Below are 20,896 nucleotides of genomic sequence, written 5' to 3'. Positions count from 1 at the left end.
GTTTAGTTTCATTGAGTTAGACAAGGCTGTGGTATACTACCGTGGGCAGGAATCCCTTAGAAGAAATGGAGTAGCCATCGTGGTCAACAAAAGAGTCTGAAATGCAGTACTTGGATACAATCTCAAATATGACAGAATGATCTCTGTTCCTTTCCAAGGCAAACCATTCAATATCATGGTAATCCAAGCCTGTGCCCCAACCAGTGATGCTGAAGAAGCTGAAGTTGAATGGTTCTATGAAGACCTACAAGACCTTTTAGAACTAACACCCAAAAAAGATGTCCTATTCATAATAGGGGACTGGAATGTAAAAGTAGGAAGTCAAAAAACACCTGGAGTAACAGGCAAATTTGGCCTTGGAATATGCAATGAAGCAAGGCAAAGGCTAATAGAGTTTTGCCAAGAGAACGCTTTGGTCATAGCAAACACCCTCTTCCAACAACACAAGAGAAGACTCTACACGTGGACATCACCAGATGGTCAACACCGAAATCAGATTGATTATATTCTTTGCAGCCAAAGTTGGAGAAGCTCTATACAGTCAGCAAAAACAAGACAGGGAGCTGACTGTGGCTCAGATCATAACTCCTTTTTGACAAATTCAGACTTAAATTGAAGAAAGTACAGAAAACCACTAGACCATTCAGATATGACCTAAATCAAATCTCTTATGACTATACAGTGGAATTGAGAAATAGATTTAAGGGACTAGATCTGATAAACAGAGTGCTTGATGAACTATGGGTGGAGGTTAGTGACATTGTACAGGAGATAAGGATCAAGACCATCCCCATGGAAAAGAAATGCAAAAAGGCAAAATGGTTGTCTGAGAAGGCCTTACAAATAGCTGTGAAATGAAGAGAAGCAAAAAGCAAAGGAGGAAAGCAAAGATATTCCCATTTGAATGCAGAGTTCCAAAGAATAGCCAGAAGAGATAAGAAAGCCTTCCTCAGCGATCAATGCAAAGAAATAGAGGAAAACAACAGAATGGGAAAGACTAGAGATCTCTAGGAGAAAATAAGAGATACCAAGGGAATATTTCAAGCAAAGATGGGTTTGATAAAGGACAGAAATAGTATGGATCTAACAAAAGCAGAAGATATTAAGAAGAGGTGGCAAGAATACCCAGAAGGACAGTACAAAAAAGATCTTCATGACCCAGATAATCATGATGGTGTGATCCCTCACCTAGAGCCAGACATCCTGGAATATAAAGACAAGTGGGCCTCAGGAAGCATCTCTATGAACAAAGCTAGTGGATGTGATGGAATTCCAGTTGAGCTATTTCAAATCCTGAAAGATGATGCTGTGAAAGTGCTGCACTCAATATGCCAGCAAATTTGGAAAATTCAGCAGTGGCCACAGGACTGGAAAAGGTCAGTTTTCATTCCAATCCCTAAGAAAGACAATCCTAAAGAATGTTCAAACTACCGCACAATTGCATTCATCCCACACGCTAGTAAAGTAATGCTCAAAATTCTCCAAGTCAGGCTTCAGCAATACGTGAACTGTGAACTTCCAGATGTTCAAGCTGGTTTTAGAAAAGGCAGAGGAACCAGAGATCAAATTGTCAACATCTGCTGCATCATCAAAAAAGCAAGCGAGTTCCAGAAAAAAACATCTATTTCTTCTTTATTGGCTATGCCAAAGCCTTCGACTGTGTGGATCACAATAAACTGTGGAAAATTCTGAAAGAGATGGGCATACCAGACCACCTGACCTGCCTCTTGAGAAACCTATATGCAGATCAGGAAGCAGACCGGTTCCAAAGAGGAAAGGGAGTACGTCAAGGCTGTATATTGTCACCCTGCTTATTTAACTTCTATGCAGAGTACATCATGAGAAACGCTGGGCTGGAAGAAGCACAAGCTGGAATCAAGATTGCCGGGAGAAATATCAATAACCTCAGATATGCAGATGACACCACCCTTATGGCAGAAAGTGAAGAGGAACTAAAAAGCCTCTTGATGAAAGTGAAAGCGGAGAGTGAAAAAGTTGGCTTAAAGCTCAACATTCAGAAAACTAAGATCATGGCATCTGGTCCCATCACTTCATGGGAAATAGATGAGGAGACAGTGGAAGCAGTGTCAGACTTCATTTTTTTTTTTCGGCTCCAAAATCACTGCAGATGGTGATTGCAGCCATGAAATTAAAAGGTACTTACTCCTTGGAAGGAAAGTTATGACCAACATAGCATATTAAAAACCAGAGACATTACTTTGCCAACAAAGGTCTGTCTAGTTAAGGTTATGATTTTTCCAGTGGTCATGTATGGATGTGAGAGTTGGACTGTAAAGAAAGCTGAGCCCTGAAAAATTGATGCTTTTGAACTGTGGTGTTGGAGAAGACTCTTGAAAGTCCCTTGGACTGCAAGGAGATCCAACCAGTGCATCCTAAAGGAGATCAGTCCCGGGTGTTCATTGGAAGGACTGATGCTGAGGCTGAAACTCCAATGCTTTGGCCATGTCATGCAAAGATTTGACTCATTGGAAAAGACCCTGATGCTGGGAGGGAGTGGGGGCAGGAGGAGAAGAGGACGACAGAGGATGAGATGGGTGGATGGCACCACCAACTCAATGGATATGAGTTTGAGTTATCTCCAGGAATTGTTGATGGACAAGGAGGTCTGGCGTGCTGAGATTCATGGGGTCACAAAGAGTTGGACACGACTGAGTGACTGAAATGCACTGAAATGAAGTTCCTTCAAGTTAGGTGAATTTATTGTTTGTTTAGTGGCTATTTTATATCAAAAGGTATACAAAAGGAGGGTGTTGAGGAATATTGAAAAATGTCAGGGAAGTTTTATTCTTTTAATACAGAAAAATCTCTGTTAAGTCCAAATAATTATGAAGCAGACATATCTTGCTATATTGGATAGTTTCTTTTTTTTTTTTTTTTTTGATAGCATTTTATTTTATTTTATTTTTTTTCCAGTGGGTTTTGTCATACATTGATATGAATCAGCCATGGATTTACACGTATTCCCCATCCCAATCCCCGCTCCCACCTCCCTCTCCACCCGATTCCTCTGGGTCTTCCCAGTGCACCAGGCCGGAGCACTTGTCTCATGCATCTTAGTGACAATTCTAAAATTCTAAGCTTTTGTTCTTGCATTTTCTTAATAATGCACATTTAATAGCATATTTACAAGACATTGTTTTGTTAACCAAAAATGAAAAGGGAAAATGAGGCAAACTCAGAATTGCCAAAAGAAAAGTTTATGACAACGGCAACCTAGACGGGTGAGATGGGGGGGAGGGAGGACCAAGAGGGATGGAACATATGTATGTGCGGGGCTCTGCTCTGTCACCCAGTCCTGTCTGACTGTTTGTGACCCCATGGACTGTAGCCCGCCAGTCTCCTCTGTCCGTGGGGATTCTCCAGGCAAGAATACTGGAGTGGATAACCAATCCCTTCTCCAGGGGATCTTCCTGACCCAGGAATCAAGCCGGGGGCTGTTGCATTGCATGTGGATTTTTTACCAGCTGAGCTACAAGGGAAATCTGGAACATATGTAGAACTGTAGCTGATTCATGTTTATGCATGGCAGAAACCAACACAATATTATAAAGCAATTATCCTTCAATTAAAAATAAATAACTTTTTTTAAAAGATGAATTTATTCAGGAATAACAGAGGAATTGCAACTTGGGACATGAAATCAATAGCAAATAACAAGCAAGTCTGTTTAGGGCTTGAAGTTAACTGTATTTATGGGCAGAAACATAAAGAAGGGAGAGTTCGGTTAGAATTTTTTTTAATGGAAAACCAGTGGAGACCAGCCTTGCTATTTCCCTACTCAGACAAAACCAGCCTCACCAGACAAACAAATTCAGTTCAGCTTATTTGTTGAGACCAACCTGACCTGGGTCATTTTTTTTCATTGCTCTGGAAACCATTAAGGAAATTTCCTAAGGTTGGTACAAGGCAACACCTGACCCACTCTCTCTCACTGAAGAAATACCAGTATTACTAGTTTTATGTAAATCATATATTTACAGCAAATCATTTCTCATTTTTTAAGTTTTTGTCTTCCTGAGGGCATATGTTTGAGATTTTTCCATTTTGCATTCTCTGGCTCCATTTTATATTGAAATTCTTTTACAGTATCAATATTTCAGCAAACTCAAGGGGAAAAAATGATAGAATGACCTGAAAATGACAAAATAAAATTATTTTATTAAGTGATTTTTAACTTATAGTATCATCTAATAAGTTCTTCCCAGGTTGTAAAGTAATCCCCTGCCATCGTAGGAGACTTAAGAGATGCGGGTTTGATCCCTGGACCAGGAATATCCACTGCAGGAGTGCATGGCAACTCACTCCAGTATCCTTGACTGGAGAATCCCATGGACAGAGGAGCCTGGTGAGCTACAGTCCACAGGGTCACAAAGAATCAGACATGCCTGAGTGAGCACAAGTGAAAAACAAGGATTGCCCACAGTCACTTGGAAGAGGCTGAGCACTTCAAAATAAAAGACTTGTCTCCTTTAGTTAGAGATAATAAATCAAACACAGCTACTTAATTATTTTTAGCAACACGTTTTTCGGTGAAAACGTTAGTCATTTTATAGTCATGTCATAGTGTGCTTTTTGCAAAAACATTAAAAGTCAAATTAATTTCATTAAAAAGTGATCACAAGATAGTCTCTTTTCAAAATTAAATCATTTGTGGCTTCGTTGGCCCCTAAACCTCTAAATTGAAGCATTTTTCAAGTGGTGTTTTTCTCAATATTTTTTGTCTGTTTGAGTACTTAACTAAAGTAATAAATATTTCCATTATATTTATATTACTTGAAATAATATAAATCAATAATTGTATTTACAAATCTCAACTTGAGTGCTTACCTTAGGTTTAGTAACAAGAGGATCTCACAGGCCCAATCTTTTGTTAAGTTGAGAATATTCCAAGACATCCTCAAGTTTTTTATTCTATCTAAGTATTAACAACATACAAATCAAGGAATGACAGTCTGTAAATTCAGGAACTTTTCCTTTTGGAATTGTATTTAATTTTAAAGTGCAAAACTATCTAGTCTGTTAGTGCATGAAATTAAACCTATTTGTTTGGATAGAAAAAGGAAAAATGTGTCTGTGAGTACAATTCTGTATTTCTTTGAAATGTGACTAAATTATAGTGCAATTTCTTAGATTTCTGCTATTACTTAAGAAGACAGATATTTTAACTCTATTGCAACATTTTTATTAATAGATATAAACAGTAGAATGAAATAGTATATAATCTTTAATTACAAGCCAAATATTTTTTTTCAGAACCATTTGGTATAATCTCATATTGATCCACCACAGTTAAAGCTGACCTGTTCCTTCAAATAACATAGACTGGAGAACAATCCTATAAAATGATCAGAGATCAAAATGAAATAATAGTTGTCTAATGCTCTACAGAGTAAGTGTTGTCTATCTTAAAAATATCCCAGCAGGTATTATTTAATTGGCTGATTTTTCCCAAAATCTGTCTTTCAAATTCCATTTGATACCACCATTATCTCAAATTTATTCAGATGGAGACTTATGTATTATTCTCAGCCAGGACCTAATCTGAAGAACTACACAGTGATTTGGACAAAGAACATTACAGATAAACATTAACTGTATCAGAACTTTGGAGTAATGACAGATTGATTAGTGCTAAGTAAAGAGGACTTGAAAATAATACAGCAATAAGAGATATAAGGAGCATGCATTATCTTAAGAGCTGAGATTGAGCATCCAGGAAGAGACCCCAGGACTGAAACCAGACTGTTGGCATCGCTATGTTTCACAGAATTGCAGAAAATTCTATGGTACTCCTTTGCTGAACATCTCAGGACAGTCTTCAAGGGGGGAGCGTACCATTGGAGGCACTTGATTACACAACCATCCTGGGGGTGCTAAAGGAATCTCCTGGCCATTGGATGTGTTGACCATCATATATTTTAGGAGACATTCTGTGAACAAGCCACTCACACTGCAGGGTCATCAGCAGTCTGGTGCTGTGACAGTTGCATGTGCTGCAAGTTTGGTCCTGTAAAAGAAAAGAGCAGGCTTTTCTTTGTTTTGCTGTTCTTACTAACATTTCCCAGGCTTCCCAGGTGGAACAGTGGTAAAGAATCCACTTGCCAATGCAGGAGATTCAGGAGATGCAGATTCAGTCCCTGGATTGGGAAGATCCCCTGGAGGAGGAAATGGAAACTCACTCCAATAGTCTTACTTTGGAAATCCCATGGGTAGAGAAGCCTGGCTGGCTACAGTCTGTGTGGTCACAAAGAGTCACACACGACTGAGCATGCATGCACATTGGTATTTCCAAATATCCAAAGCAATTGGAGGCAAAAAGAAAACCCAGAGAACTCATCACCATGCTGCTCCTCAAGCCCTAGTTCCCTAGTACATCTTCCTTCTTCTCTTTAGCCTTCTTATGCTGGATTGATATGTAGTATTTGTCATTCAACCCAACTTAGGTCTGCTTGCTTGAGGCAGAGCAAAGCCATCTATGGACACCAGGCAGTGGTGAAGGAAAGTACAGTCTTTATTGCCAGGCACCAAGTAAGGAGAACAGTCAGCAAGTGTTCAATAAACCCAAACTTGTCAGTGGCTTTCAAGGAAGGGTTTTTAAAGGCAAGGAAAAGGAGAGAGTCATATGCAATTAGCTTATGTACATCCTTCTGGTTGGTTGGGGGTGAGGTAACAGGATGGTTTTTCAGGAATCTCAAGTATCAATTTTCTGGTTTCCACTGGTCTGGGGTCTATGTGCTGGTGGTCAGCATGTAGTCAACTTCTTCCCTTTTGGGGGTTGCAGTATCTGCAAAACAACTCCAAGGTATGGCTCAGAATATGACTAAGAGCTCTTGAGGAACTAAGTGTCCTTGATTCTGTTTTTTGGCTAAGTTAATACTACTTTGTCTTGCTTGACTGTTTTCCTAGAACATGGGGGATGGTGTGTCTGTCCCTGGGAAGGCCCAGAGGGTCCGCCTCAGTTTCATGTCTAGGGTTTTCAGCTGCACTTAGGAGTAATGGGGAGAAAAGTTTCTACTCCATTTCCCTGACCAAAAGTCTAGCTTTGCATTTAAAGCTGGTTTTCTGTAAGCCTTTAAATTACTTTTTTGAGACATTATTCTCTAGTTATTAAAAGAATTTTTTTTTTTCTCTTCTGGCATCTACATTGGTGTTTCTTTTTGATTTTTTTCCTATCCTTTTTTTTTTTTTTGCCTTCTTTTTCTCTCTGTCTCTTTCCCTTTCTACTTTTCCCTTCCTTCCCTTTGCTCACTTCTTCTTCTGTCTCTCTGGCTTCCCTGTCCTTCTTTCCTTAAGTAATTGAATGACTGTTTATTTATCACTAACTTTTTCAGTGATATCACCTTCATGTTTATATTGGTTTTGAAATATTAAAGTGACAGGTAAAAATACAATTGTGGCCAAAGAAAATATAATTTGTCTACACAACTCAAGTTTTGCCAAAGTAAATGTTTTCATCATCAGAAATAATTTTATTATTTATTTTAAAGCAATGTAACTAGTAGCAAAATGGTACATAGACAATAAACAGAACCAAATCCCATAGGGTTACAAGAACTAATATTGACTTAATATTTATTTTCATGTGCAAGTGTAAGTAATTTAAAAAGGCAACCATTTGTTAAAAGGCTTTTATAAGTGTGTTTTTATTTTTTAAATAACAGAAAGACTAATAAACTATCATCATTATAGCAAGCTGATCTGAATTGTGTTAAATATTAAATTTGGACTAATGTTCATAGTCAAAAATAATTATTTTAAAATTTATGAAACAATATTTTTTTCTTTTCATAGGAAATATAGCCAGGTCCTACATAGCGTAAAATCCTAGTCTTGGCAACTGTCATAATGCAAAAATACTCAATTTGAGATATTGGAGGAAATAGAAGATTTCATAAGACCTTACATTTATTCCTAAACACAACTGTAATAGGTAAAGACATGGCAACTCAAAGAAACATCATACTCAAATTTCAGTGTGGAAATATGAAACAAGTTCATTAAATTTATTGTTGTTCTCCATTACATATATTAATTCAATTCTGCCTTCAGTTTGAAAAATTTCTATGTGAATATGCTTGTTAAATATATTTCACCTGTGTTTATAACATATACACATGTACAAGCATACCATCTTTGTTTTAAGCTGTGTTTCTATTTCCTTGTTCGGTTAAAGAGAATTAAATATAGGGTCTCCCTATTTTAGGGGAAATTCTTGGTGTTCATGTTGTTCTAAAATGAGAGTAATGTAAAATACTAAACAAAAACAACAATAGGCATTTCATATACTCAAAGCCAAATTATACAATGGCTGTAATCTATAGTTTCACATTTTATACTTTATATTTTATATTCACAGAATTATGAAGGAATATTAGATTTTATTTGTTACCTTTAATCCTGTTTTCTTTTTAATTTACCTGCTTTTTGTGTAAAGAAATGATGCCACATCTCTTTCTAGTTTTTAAATGTTCTACTTTATGTTGAATTAAAATTCAAAGCAAAATTCAGAAAAAAAAATTTGGAACAAAAATATCTTTTAAAATTTGTCAGTATCTCTTTCATGGGAGTGACAGCACTTTCCAATTACCTTGTGTTTTTCAACCTGTTTCTGAAGGGGACTAATGCAATACAGGTAAGAGCACTGGAGTGACCAAGGGTGAACTTTTTTTTTATGACAATCAAATTCTGTGTGGTCTGCATTAAATTTAAATGGCAAAAACTACCTTTGCTTTTTGGCCACACCACACAGCTTGCAGTATGTTAGTTCTCTGACCAGAAACAGAACCCAGGCCCTTGGCAGTGAAAGCACAGAGGCCTAACCACTAGACCAGCAGGGAATTCCCCCAAGCTACCTACTTTTATTTGTATGTTTTCTGTAGAATGTCAAAGTACAGTTAAATTAGATAAAAATTTTAATATTGCATTTTTTTGAGTATGATTACTTCAATGCTAAAGGCATAAAGGAGGACTTCTAATGTTTTGAAATTCTTTGTATTCTATAAAAAGCATTAATTATGCCTCTTTTGAAGTATCCTTCTAATGAAATATACTATATAGATATATAAAAATTGTTAAAGCTCAAGATTTTAATGAAAATCATTACTTACTATTTCAGTTTCAATTCTTGGAGTAAATTTAAGTCAACAAATGTGTTTTAAGTATTTTCCCTATGTTAGGCATTCTCTTAGGAGAACAATATGTTAGGAGAACAATAAATATTTGCTTTTATAATTTTCTTGGCATACAATGTGTGTCAAACATAAAGTTAGGGAAAATTTCATATAGTCAATATTTATTTTTGTTTGTTTTGATTTCTTCAGAGTAATAAAACATGCTATCATCATGGCAAATTCTAAAATGGATATCATATCATATGAAAAGGCAACAAAAAGGTTAAAATGACTGAGGGATTCATATTCTAAAGCAAACTATGATTCTTACACAGAAGTCAGCCACGTGAATGTGTTTATCTGTGTAGAGAAGACTAGACACAGTATGATGAGCTATTTTTATGGAAAAGCAATGTAATAGGACACATTTAATTTTAGGAGGAGCAACCATCTTCTATGTCCATTGGGATGCACCAAATATAGTTAGATTTCTAGTTTACTTTCATAAAGCCTCAATACTTTAAAAAAAAATTGGCTTCTACAGTTTGCATCATTGTCAAACAAAGAAACATCAGGTTTAAATTTGTGTTTTGACTTAGATTTTCAAAACCATTCCATTGATGTCTTTCAAATATTAATAGGAGGAGTACCAACAAGCAGTACTTCAAGTTTCAAAATACTCTATACTTCCAGGAGAATAGATTTTTTTTTTTTTTAATATGAAAGAAGTGGATATATTCCAATCTAGTTTATTTCATGCCAGCAACGCTTTTTCTTTCCTAAGATCTAAAGTTGTTTCAAGCAACATCCTTGGAGGGAAAAAAAAAACAAAAACCAGTTTATTATTTTCTTTTTATCAAAGCTGAGTTTCCTCTCGAGAGTCCTGAACCATGGTGTTGCAGATGCTGTTTTTTCGACTGGGTTCACTGTTGGGTAGGTAAGCCAGTGGATCCGGTCGGATTAAGTATCTAATAAAAGAAAACAAAGTAAATGACTGCAGTAACAACTAAAGGCAAAGCTCATCCACCCTGACACTTTAGATTGTTACTTCAAGTTTATTTGTTTAGTGTTAATGGTTATCAAAACTTGTCTCCATATATGTCTCTCTAATGGTGGAAGGACTTGCTGTTTATTTGGTCTGTAACATTTTGCAGGGCTGGTATTAATTCTATACCTAAAAACGTTGTGAAGATGAATATGAATGAATGATGAATCACTGTCGTTCAGTTGCAATCCATCACCACATTCACCTTATCAAACATTTATATTTTGTTCTAGTATTTTGTTGATCTATTCTTTTTTTTTTTTAACTTTTTATTTTGTATTGCTGTATAGTCGATTAACAATGTTTTGATAGTCTCAAGTGAACAACAGAGGGACTCAGTCATACGTATACATATATCTATTCTCCCCAAACCCAGCTGCCACCAAGGCTGCCATATAACATTGAGCAGAATTCCATGTGCTATACAATAGGTCCTTGTTGGTCATCCATTTTAAATATATCGATTTATTATTCTTTACTTTGGCTATTTTTCTATCAAGGAGACCTAAATACTAGCCATGATTATATCACTTGATTGTTCTTAGTTTTATCATTCATAACTATTAATAATTTGATCAAATTATTTCTATAGTCTCTTAATTTAAATATTCTGTGACTCTAAAAAAATTAATGATTTCAGAAATGCCATGAAGAACATTATGCATAAATAACATTTTAAATGAATTGACCTAAAATTCAGGCTATGCTATATTAAGCAATTGGACAAAAAAAAATTATCCTTAATTCACTCTATTAATAAGTAGGTAAGTGTTCATCTGCCAAACTCACGCATTTCCATGTTAGAACTTGTTTCAAGAAGCATGGTTTACTTCAGACTGCCTAATGATATGAGTGTCTTGAGCTTCTCTAGACTACAAGCTAGGATCTGGGGATATGAAAAGCCACACTCTCTGACCCCTGCAGAAGATTTAATTTATGAAGCAGATAAAAGGATGAAAAAGAAATTCCAAACACCACAGAAAGATGAAAAGAACAACAGACAATGAGGGAATGTTTTATTGAGGGGTTTAGGTTGATGTCTCTCCAGGTAGAAGTGGAGTGGAAATTGGACTGAGAAAAAAGTTCCATCCCAAGGATGACCTTGGCATGTTCAGAAAATGAGTTTGACTTCAGAGGACTGGTTAGATCAGGAAAGGACAGGAGATGAATTCATGAAAGAACCTAGAAAGATGCTAACGAAGGACTTTCAGCTTCAGGACAAGTTTCCATTCCTGTTCTAGAGGCAGTGGGAAGCCATGAGCACTTGGAAGTGAGAGGTGGAAAGTGAATACATGTAACAGAGCTCCTAAAATTTCTTGTTCAGATACAAATGCAATGAGTATTTCATCACTTTGTAATAGTGTTAGGAGTTACACAAATAAATGCAGGAACTAACTCAAAAGTGGGAACTATAATGAAGATTCATACTTCTCTTAAAGACCAAAAGGAAGATATTCATAAATATGTCCAAATTAAAGGACATATATTCAAAAGGTTAACATGATCTTACCATTTCATGAAAAATAATCATGAAAAATAATCATATTAGTCTCAAAAAACTTATGATTTGTTATGAAATAAAAATAAGGTATGATTAATTTAAAAATATATATGTATAATTGAAACTTTGAAGGAGAGGCATACAAAAGTTGGGACTACAAGGGCAGACTGTATAAATAATAAAAATTGCCTGATTTTATGGGTCAAAGGAGGAAACATATGTGTGAATACGGACACAAGTAAAACAGCAGATTTATCATATTTTAATTATATACAAAGTGCAGCCTCCAGAATGGGCAGTTGAAAGCCAAGTACATCACAAAGAACATATTTTCACCTAATTTAAAGTGCTCTATGAATTCATCATCACCACTGGCTTACTCCTAGCCTTACATCAACAGCTGTCAAAATGACTTTTCTAATTTTTGTTACTTTCTTGCTCATATATCCAAGTGCTCTTATTACTAGAAGATTGAGCATAAATTCTTTGTTTTCTAATCTAAAGTCCTTCCAAAGTCAGGTTTAATATGTTTCCAATACTGCAAAGAACTGACTCATTTGAAAAGACCCTGATGGTGGAAAAGATTGAAGGCAGAAGGAGAAGTGGATGGCAGAGGTTGAGATGGTTGGATGGCATCACAGACTCAATGGACATGAGTTTGAGTAGGTTCCAGCAGTTAGTGATGGACAGGGAAGCCTGGCGTGCTGCAGTCCATGGGATTGCAAAGAGTTGGACACAACTGAGTGACTGAACTGAACTGAACATCATGTTTAACTAGTTATTAACAATGCAAATTCTAACAACACAAAGCTTTTACTCTGGTCTCACTAGGCTCTGTAGTACTACCAGCTGGCACACATGCAATGCCCAGGTAGTGCATTTTCTCAAGCCATCTCCCTGTTCTGGAATGTTCTCTCCTTTCCACCTACACAAATCCTATCGACCCTAAGAGTTTAGTTTAAGTCTTCCATCTTTATAATCAGAATAACTCACAACAATGCCTTCTTTCCTGAGTTTAGAAAAACACTATCTCATTTAATCCGTGTTTAAGTCATGTGACAAAGTCATGATATATAGACCACACTTTTAAAGCAGCACTTTAACACTTTTACGAACATGCATAATATGACTTACTACCATAGACCCTTTCCTAATAAAGATTTTGACCAATTTTACCTTGGTTTTGAGAAAGTCTAAGGGATTTAGAATTAGCTAGTATGGGATATTTTAGGTTTTCCTTTGAACTTCTTTCTTCTTTTTATTCCACAGATTTTCTATCATTTGTCTAAATGTATATACTGAAAACAAAATTCAAGCTGTCTTCTATACCTCTACCATCCTATGATGCTTTTGTATAGTATGACACACAGCAATACACAATGCAGTGCACAAAATGCATTTGTTTATTGAACACCAAAATTAGACTTTGATTTTCTAAGTATTTATATCACAAGAACAATATGGTGCTATTATGGGGAAATAAAAATATAAAAATAAATAAATTTGTGGTTTTCTGAAAATACAGGCTCTATGTGAAACACATCAACTTACACAACATCATTCAGCTCCAGTCTGGTGTCTGGAGATGGGTTTATCAGGATGTAGGAGAGGGTATTTTGATGATCATTCATTTCATCTAGAAGATAAATAAATGCCAAGTTAGTTATATCACTTACAGAAAATTATGGGAATTATTGCAGAGCATCTTACCTTCAAACCACATAGCTGTCAATAATAACTTGCTATAGTTTCGCCCACAGCATGACTGTTTATATAACTTTGACTATTTTCAAATTACTGCTACTGGAAATATCTGACAGGTACTCATTTTTTGTTCCAATAGATGTTAAAAAATAAAGTATCTAATTCTGTTCACAGTAACCACAGTTATAAGCTACCTTGTAAGCTATTACGCTAATACTTTTTATAAGTCTAAAAAAGTATTTCTATTACAGAAATGGCTAGACAGGATGTTTGCTTGATTTTTCTATGCTTTAATAATTATAAAAAATTGTGGTTATAGATGGCCATCCCAGTCAGGAACATTCATATGGAAAATACTGTGAAAAAAATCATCTAATGACATTGTGTTTTAAAAAACACAACAGATATGTATCTAAATAGCATGAAAACCCTAAGTGCATTTGACTTCCTTACATAATATGTCTGATATAAAACATGGTAGTATTCTGGAAGAATGCAGAGTCCTGTGGATCAGATTTAACTGTAAGTTTCAAGGGAAGTGTATCACTAGATCATTTGCTTTTTCTCTAAAACAATTCATATTCTAAAAATAAACACCTGTGCCCTTTAAGTTTTGTCAATTGATTCTGGAGACATCATCAGGCTTCAAGTTTGGAGAGTTGACTTGGCATTGGAAAGGAAAAGAAAACAGCTTTGGGATTGAGGTTTTTTAGTTTCCAAGGCTACGAGAAGGTGTAAATACAGAGGCTCACGGACACATACTTGGTAAATATTAATCCTCCCAAGAGTAAAGTTTTTAAGCTGGAAGGACACTGTTTAAAAGCCTGCTTGAGAGCCATAGTCCTCTCTAGCTCCTTCAGTTAAGATAAGCTTGGCTCCTAAAAGTGGTATTAAATTTTCCAGTTTGATCCAAAAATCTAAAACTATATTTCATACCAATAGAGATACATCAACATGAAGATAACTGCATAAAATTAAAGATAATTTTAGGCCAATATAGATGATTCTAATAATTTTCGACACTGGAAAATATATATTATTTTCACAAAATAGTATTTATCACAATGTGCTTCTAACTAGAAACCTGTCACTGGACTGTGACAGATAGTATTTTCAGTTATGATCTTTCAAGTTGATATGCAGATGTGACATTTTTAAGTCTATAAATAAAAATCCCCATCTTACAAGGAAGTTAAACTGCAGTATAATTGAAGCCTCCAGTAAGTTTGCCAGTAAAATTATTATAATCATAAGATTATCAAATTAATATTCAAATAAAGGAATATATGCAGTTGTATAGCCCCGGGGCAGACACAAGGAATTGTATCCTGCCATGGGGATAAGATTGCCAGGCAAAAACAGAATGCCCTGTGAAATCTGAAATTCAGACTAAAAATTAACAAGTTTAAGCATATTTATATACCAAATATTGAATGTTACATGCTTATACTAAAAATCATTTATCGTTTATCTGAAATTCAAATTTAACTAGGCATCCTATAATTCTTTTTGCTAAATCTTCCAGTCTCATACTTGGGGGTGTGTGGTTACCCCTAATTCAAAAAGCTGGAGCTTGGAATTCCATTGAGTATATGACAAGCTTACTTCAAATAAGGTTTGGTTTCACCTCAAAACATATTGTACTGGCAGGAGATTACCAGGATCCTTTTTTTATACAGAAAGCAATTTTGACATACGTATTCTTTCTGAAAAATTTCTCCTTTTGTACGAATTTCCACATAGGCTAAACAAAATACCTGCAGTTAATAGTGCATCCTGGAGACTGAAGCATGATACCCTGAAATGTAACAGGTCATTAGAAAATCTCCACCTCTTTTTCTGTTTTGCATATAGGGTTCTCATTACCATCTTTCTAAATTCCATATATATGCGTTAGTATACTGTATTGGTGTTTTTGTCTCTGGCTTACTTCACTCTGTATGATGGGCTCCAGTTTCATCCATCTCATTAGAACTGTATGACAAAAACCACTACAATATTGTAAAGTAATTAGCCTCCAACTAATAAAAATAAATGGAAAAATAAATAAATAAAATAAAATAGGACTAAAACAGAAAAAAAAGAAAGAAAGAAAATCTCCACCTCATTTGGCTTTCAACTACCATCTAGTTGATAACGTGGAAAAGTAAAATAAATACATTTCTGTACAAATTCCAAAAGATTTTGGAAAAGCCTTATTTATTTATTTTCATTTTAATAGTTTGAATATACTACTTTAAGAGCTTCCCAGGTGGTTCAGCGGTAAGGAACCTGTCTGCCCACGCAGGAGACAGTCAGGAAGATCCCCTAGGGGAGAGAATGGCAACCCACTCCAGTATTCTTGCCTTGGACAGAAGAGCCTGGCGGACTACAGTCCAGTCCATGGGGTCACAAAGAGTCAGACATAACTTAGCAACTGAGCATGCATACTACTTTAAGCTTAAAGGGACTTCACCTGAAGTAATATCTGAGACTGAAGAACAATGTATTGAACATACTATCTGATTTAAAAATAAGTATTGTTTTCAGTTTTGCTGCTATCCTCTAGTACCCCTAAATGACTTACAGGAGGCATTTTTATCATTAGTTGATGATCATAATTTATCACATGATTTTTGATTTTTGTTCTCCAGTTTGGTTATTTAATAATGTTAATTAGGCATGATTGTGCTTCCCTGGTGGCTCAAATGGTAAAGAATCTGCCTGCAATGTGGGAAACTTGGGTTCAGTTCCTGGGTTGGGAAGATCTCCCAGAGAAGGAAATGGCTACCCACGCCAGTATTCTTGCCTGGAGAATTCCACGGACAAAGGACCCTGGCGGGCAACAGTCCATGGGGTCGCAAAGAGACACGACTGAGCGACTTTCACTTTCACTTTCAGGTATGATTAGTCATAAATAATCCTAAATCTGGAGACAATGATGAACAAGACAGGCCAAGTCTACAGATTCACCTATAACAAGTTAGCTCTAAACTTTCTATATGATTTTAAGCATATCATTTATCTTAGGATATTCATAAATATTCTGTTGAAATTCACTAATTCCAAATGCACATGCAGTGAATTTTGACACTGCATAGCATAGTGCAACCTCTATCATAATTATGACATAGAATATTTCTATAATGACAAAAAGTTCCTTTCTGACCTTTTGCAGTTAATTCCTTCCTGTCATGCCCTATCCTTAGAATCACTGATTTCTAGAAACATTCACTTAACTAGGATCTTACAGTGTGTTTCTGTAGGGTTTTTTTCCCCTTTGTGAAATCTTTTGGTTGAGTATCCAAGCTGTTGCCTGGATCTACTTTAACATTAATGCAGTCATTCAAGTTTTCTTTAGAATTATGATTACATAAAATATAATTATATGCTTTTACTTTTAATCTATTTCTTTCTTTACATTTTAAGTGTTTCTTTTAGACAACATAGAGCTGGCTATTGCTTCTTTTAATCCCATCTGATGACTTCTACCTCTCAGTTGAAATGTTTAACCCATTTATATGTAATATAAATATTAATATTAATATTGCTGTCCCGTCCAATTCTTTAATACCCTGTGGACTGCAGCACAACAGGCTTCCCTGGTATCAAGTATCAATATAGTAGGATTGAAATCTACCATCTTGCAGTTGTATTTCACTTGTTCCAGATGTTCTTTGCACCTCTTTCTTTTTTCTCTGCCTTCTTCGGATTAATAGAGGTTTTACACAGTTCTTATAATCATTCCATTTTATTTGCCATATTCGTTATTAGTTATATCTCTTTAATTTTCTTTTCTTTTCTTTTTTTTTTTGTAGTTTCTCTAGGTCATTGGTTGGCAATTGTTTTTTAAAGAACCAAATAGTTAATATTTCAGAATTTTCAGGCCATATGAGCTCTGCTATACTTAAACTTTTTCAATTGGAAAGTGGAAGCAGCCATAGAAAATGCAAAAATCAGTAAGAATGACTGCTTTTATTTTTTCCAAAAACTGGCATGCTACCATTTGCTGTCCCTTGCTCTAGGGCTTAAAATACACAGCTTTAATTTTTCAGTGTCTACTCTTCAATAGCACATCACTTTACATGTATTTTAACAAACTTGCGTGTGTGCTAAGTCACTTCAGTCATGTCTGACTCTCTGCAACCCTATGAACTGTAGCCTTCAGGCTCCTCTGTCCATGGGATGCTCCAGGCAAGTGTACTGGAGTGAGGTGCATGAGCTCTTTCAGGGGATCTTCCCCAACCAGGGACTGAACCCATATCTCTTATGTCTCCTGCATTGGCAAGTAGGTTCTTTACCAACATCACCAACTGGGAACCCCTTAACAAACCTACTATATTCTATTTCTTCCTTATTACTTATTATTGCCATACTTTTTTCTTCTATATATGTATTATAAACCTTACAATGTTTGTCATAAATGGTAAATTATTTTTGAACAAAATTTTAAAAATAGAAATGTACCTTTTACATTTGCCCATATGCTTACTTATTTTGTTTAGATCTAAAGTTCAACCTGGCATTTTTTTCTTCTATCTTAAGAATTTCTTTTAACAATTTCTTTCATACTGCAGAGCTGTTGTTGACAAATTTTCTCAGCTTTTGTTTTTTAAACCTGTACTTATGCTTTTAGTTCAGAAAGATATTTTTACTATGTATAGTATATTAGGTAGACTATATTTTTCAGTACTTGAACCAAGTTTCTCAGTTGTGATTTGGTTTGAGAAGTTTCTGACATGAAGGTCTCTATTGTCCTTATATTTGCCTCTTCCTCATGAAATGTCTTTTTCCTTCTGCTCTTTTAGAGGTATTTTATCAATGACTTCCAGAAATTTTTTTATATTGTGTCTTGGCATTATTTTATTTGTTATATTTATATTGCTTGGGCTTCACTGAGCTTCTGAGATCTTAAATAGAGTTCCCACCAAATTTGAACAAAAATGTTGATCATTATTTCTTCAAATATCCATTCTCTTCCTCCTGTTACTCCAATTATGAAATTACTCAATATTATAGCACAAGTAGCTAGCACCACTTTTTCAAGGCTTTTACTTTTTCTTTTCTTCTCTATTCTGCATTTTGGATAGTCTATTGCTATGGCTTTATGTTCATTGATGTTTTTATTCTGCAGTACCTATTTTTATGTAAATCCCATGCAATATACATTTTACTTGGAAAGTATATATTTTTCCAAGCAAAATGTGGGAAAGTAAAGTATTACAAATTCTAACCTATATGAGCTTCATGTCTTCAATTTTTCTCCTTATCATTCTGTTTTCCTCTACCATCTTGAACATATAGATCATATTATATTATAATAACTACCTCAATATTCATATTTTCTGAATCTGTTTCTGTTGACTGATTTTTTTTCTACTGGTACTGGTCATATTTTCTTGTTTGCGGTCCATTTACATGACTTCCAGCCTGTAAAAGGCCTAAATCATTTGTTAACCTTTTCTCGGGTAACAAAGTCATATGCTGATTTTTTCCAACACCTGTACACTATTGGTTTATGTTTTTTCTAGTTATTTAAATCGAGGCTATAAACAGTCATCATAATTGGAAACTTCTTGTTTCAATGCATTTAGAAAGCTCATTTTTGCTCTCATTGACTATTTATAAAAACTCATAATAAAATGCTGAACTCATAAAATGTTGAAAATAAAATGTTCATTCAACTTAAATTTTTTTTTCAAATTAAATTTTTTCTCAATGGCAAAAATATTTTATTTTATTCAAATGTCCACATTTTTCTTAGACATATGCCAAAGCACAATATTTGATTTCCAGGTGTAAGGATAAAATACATGTATTATTAAGTGCAATTAAGTTAACTGTGGAGTTAAATTATATAAAAATATTGACATCATTGAGAAATTAATGTTCTGGGGAGGTTATGATACAACTCCATGAAACAAAACTTTAGGGAGATGTGGAAATTCATTGCAGAAATAATTGCATTTACCATAAATCATTATCAGCTCAGCAGTTACCTCTTTTGAAAACTTCATTACTTTATCTATTAAGGAAACTGCTGAGTTTGTTTCTTTCTATTAACATTCCACATACAGAATGAGATTAACATAAAACCCATGGTTTTATCCTCCTGTGTCTGCCTCCTTGTGAGAATGGGTAAGTTCTGGAAATACAGAATAACATAAAATCATCTATTTTCTGAAAATCTATACTGGCAGTATACTGACTGTACATATCAATACTATTTTACTCATATTGGGAAATGGTAAATGACATATTTCAAAAAAGAGTAAAAATTCAGTATCAGTCAAGTTTCTTTTGAAATAATAAATTATTATTGAAGTCATTATAGTGATCTCAGATACTTACATTATTCCTCCTATGTGCTAAATGTTGTACAATATTTTAGAAAATTACCTAACTTTGGTGCCTTTCCCTCTTTGGTAATATGTTTCAGGACAAATTTATAACCTTTTACTAGGAAATGTACTTGACCTATTGATTAGAATTTGGGGCAATTTTTAATTAAAACACATGAAAATGATCAATGATTTATAAGAGTCTGAAAATAGAAGTTGATGATATTATTATTACTATTACTGCTACCACCACCACAATATACACCTTAGGCGTGGGTGGGGGTAACAATCCTTTCTATTAACTTTGCTTGTTTCTATCCCATAAAAAAAGAGAATGACTAAGAATTAAAGTCACCATGTTAACTACAAAACCAGCTCCTGGTTAATCTGTCAATTATTTCAGTCAAATTATAAACTTACTTAACAAAGAAACTAAGGCTTCCTGATGGATGTAATGAAAGCCACATCTAACTAGTAGTTACCTCTGTCACTTAAGAGGATTTCTTTTTTTCCCCCATTGACACTCCCTTGTCTACTAACACTATGAAACAAAGGGATCCATGTCAAAATCAGAACCTGCAGCACTGGTCATACCAGGAACACTTACTTGCCAATTTATAATGGCAAATACATTTATATAATATATACAATATATAATATATGCAATATATAACATATAATATAAATATAAAATATTTTAAATGTGTGTCATACTAACAGTTAAGAATATGTCAATAGTTATTAAGAATAATTATAGTGAGTATGAGAGCCAAATAAATCATTCAAGAATTATGCCAGTTATTAACACAAAATACTGATTGTATATGTATATCTACAGTGCAGCTTATAGATTGAACAATGTTTTGTCCCTTGCATTCTATTATTTTATATCACATCTCTTTGGGAAAACCTGATTACCTTATTTGTTGGTTAAAAACATGATGTTCAGGGAGACAGTGACTTGTCCAAGGACACATGGCCAGTTAGTATATAATGCCATGAACTTTGCGGTAAGTTTTTAAAACTATATTGAAGATAGTTTCCCAAGAAATTCAATAAAAGACAAGCAGAATTTGTAGGTCATTACATTAGTTAATTTCTCAAGACATGCAGGTTCTCATTTTGTCTCCCAAACCCTTGAGGCCAGATGTGCTCCACTAGTAAATTTTTTAGATTTAGAAAGTAATATAGGGGA

The 20,896-nt window shown here is 34.8% G+C and overlaps 1 protein-coding gene across 4 annotated transcripts in view; it reads right to left on the bottom strand.

Moving 5' to 3' along the window:
• Window positions 1-7,218: 7,218 nt before the first annotated feature.
• KCNT2 (potassium sodium-activated channel subfamily T member 2) overlaps window positions 7,219-20,896 on the bottom strand; it is a 420,730-nt gene continuing 407,052 nt past the window's right edge. For all 4 annotated transcript variants that reach the window (XM_061160003.1, XM_061160005.1, XM_061160004.1 and 1 more), the window contains 2 exons: window positions 13,229-13,313; window positions 7,219-10,099 (listed from right to left, as the gene is read on the bottom strand). In XM_061160003.1, the coding sequence (XP_061015986.1) occupies window positions 9,988-10,099; window positions 13,229-13,313 (197 nt within the window). In that variant the 3' untranslated portion in view covers window positions 7,219-9,987. The remainder of the gene's footprint in view (window positions 10,100-13,228; window positions 13,314-20,896) is intronic.

Source organism: Dama dama, chromosome 14, assembly GCF_033118175.1.
Source record: "Dama dama isolate Ldn47 chromosome 14, ASM3311817v1, whole genome shotgun sequence".
Taxonomy (NCBI): Eukaryota; Metazoa; Chordata; class Mammalia; order Artiodactyla; family Cervidae; genus Dama; species Dama dama.
The sequence above is the reverse complement of the archived record's forward strand: the minus strand, read 5'-3'. Positions and strand labels throughout refer to the sequence as shown.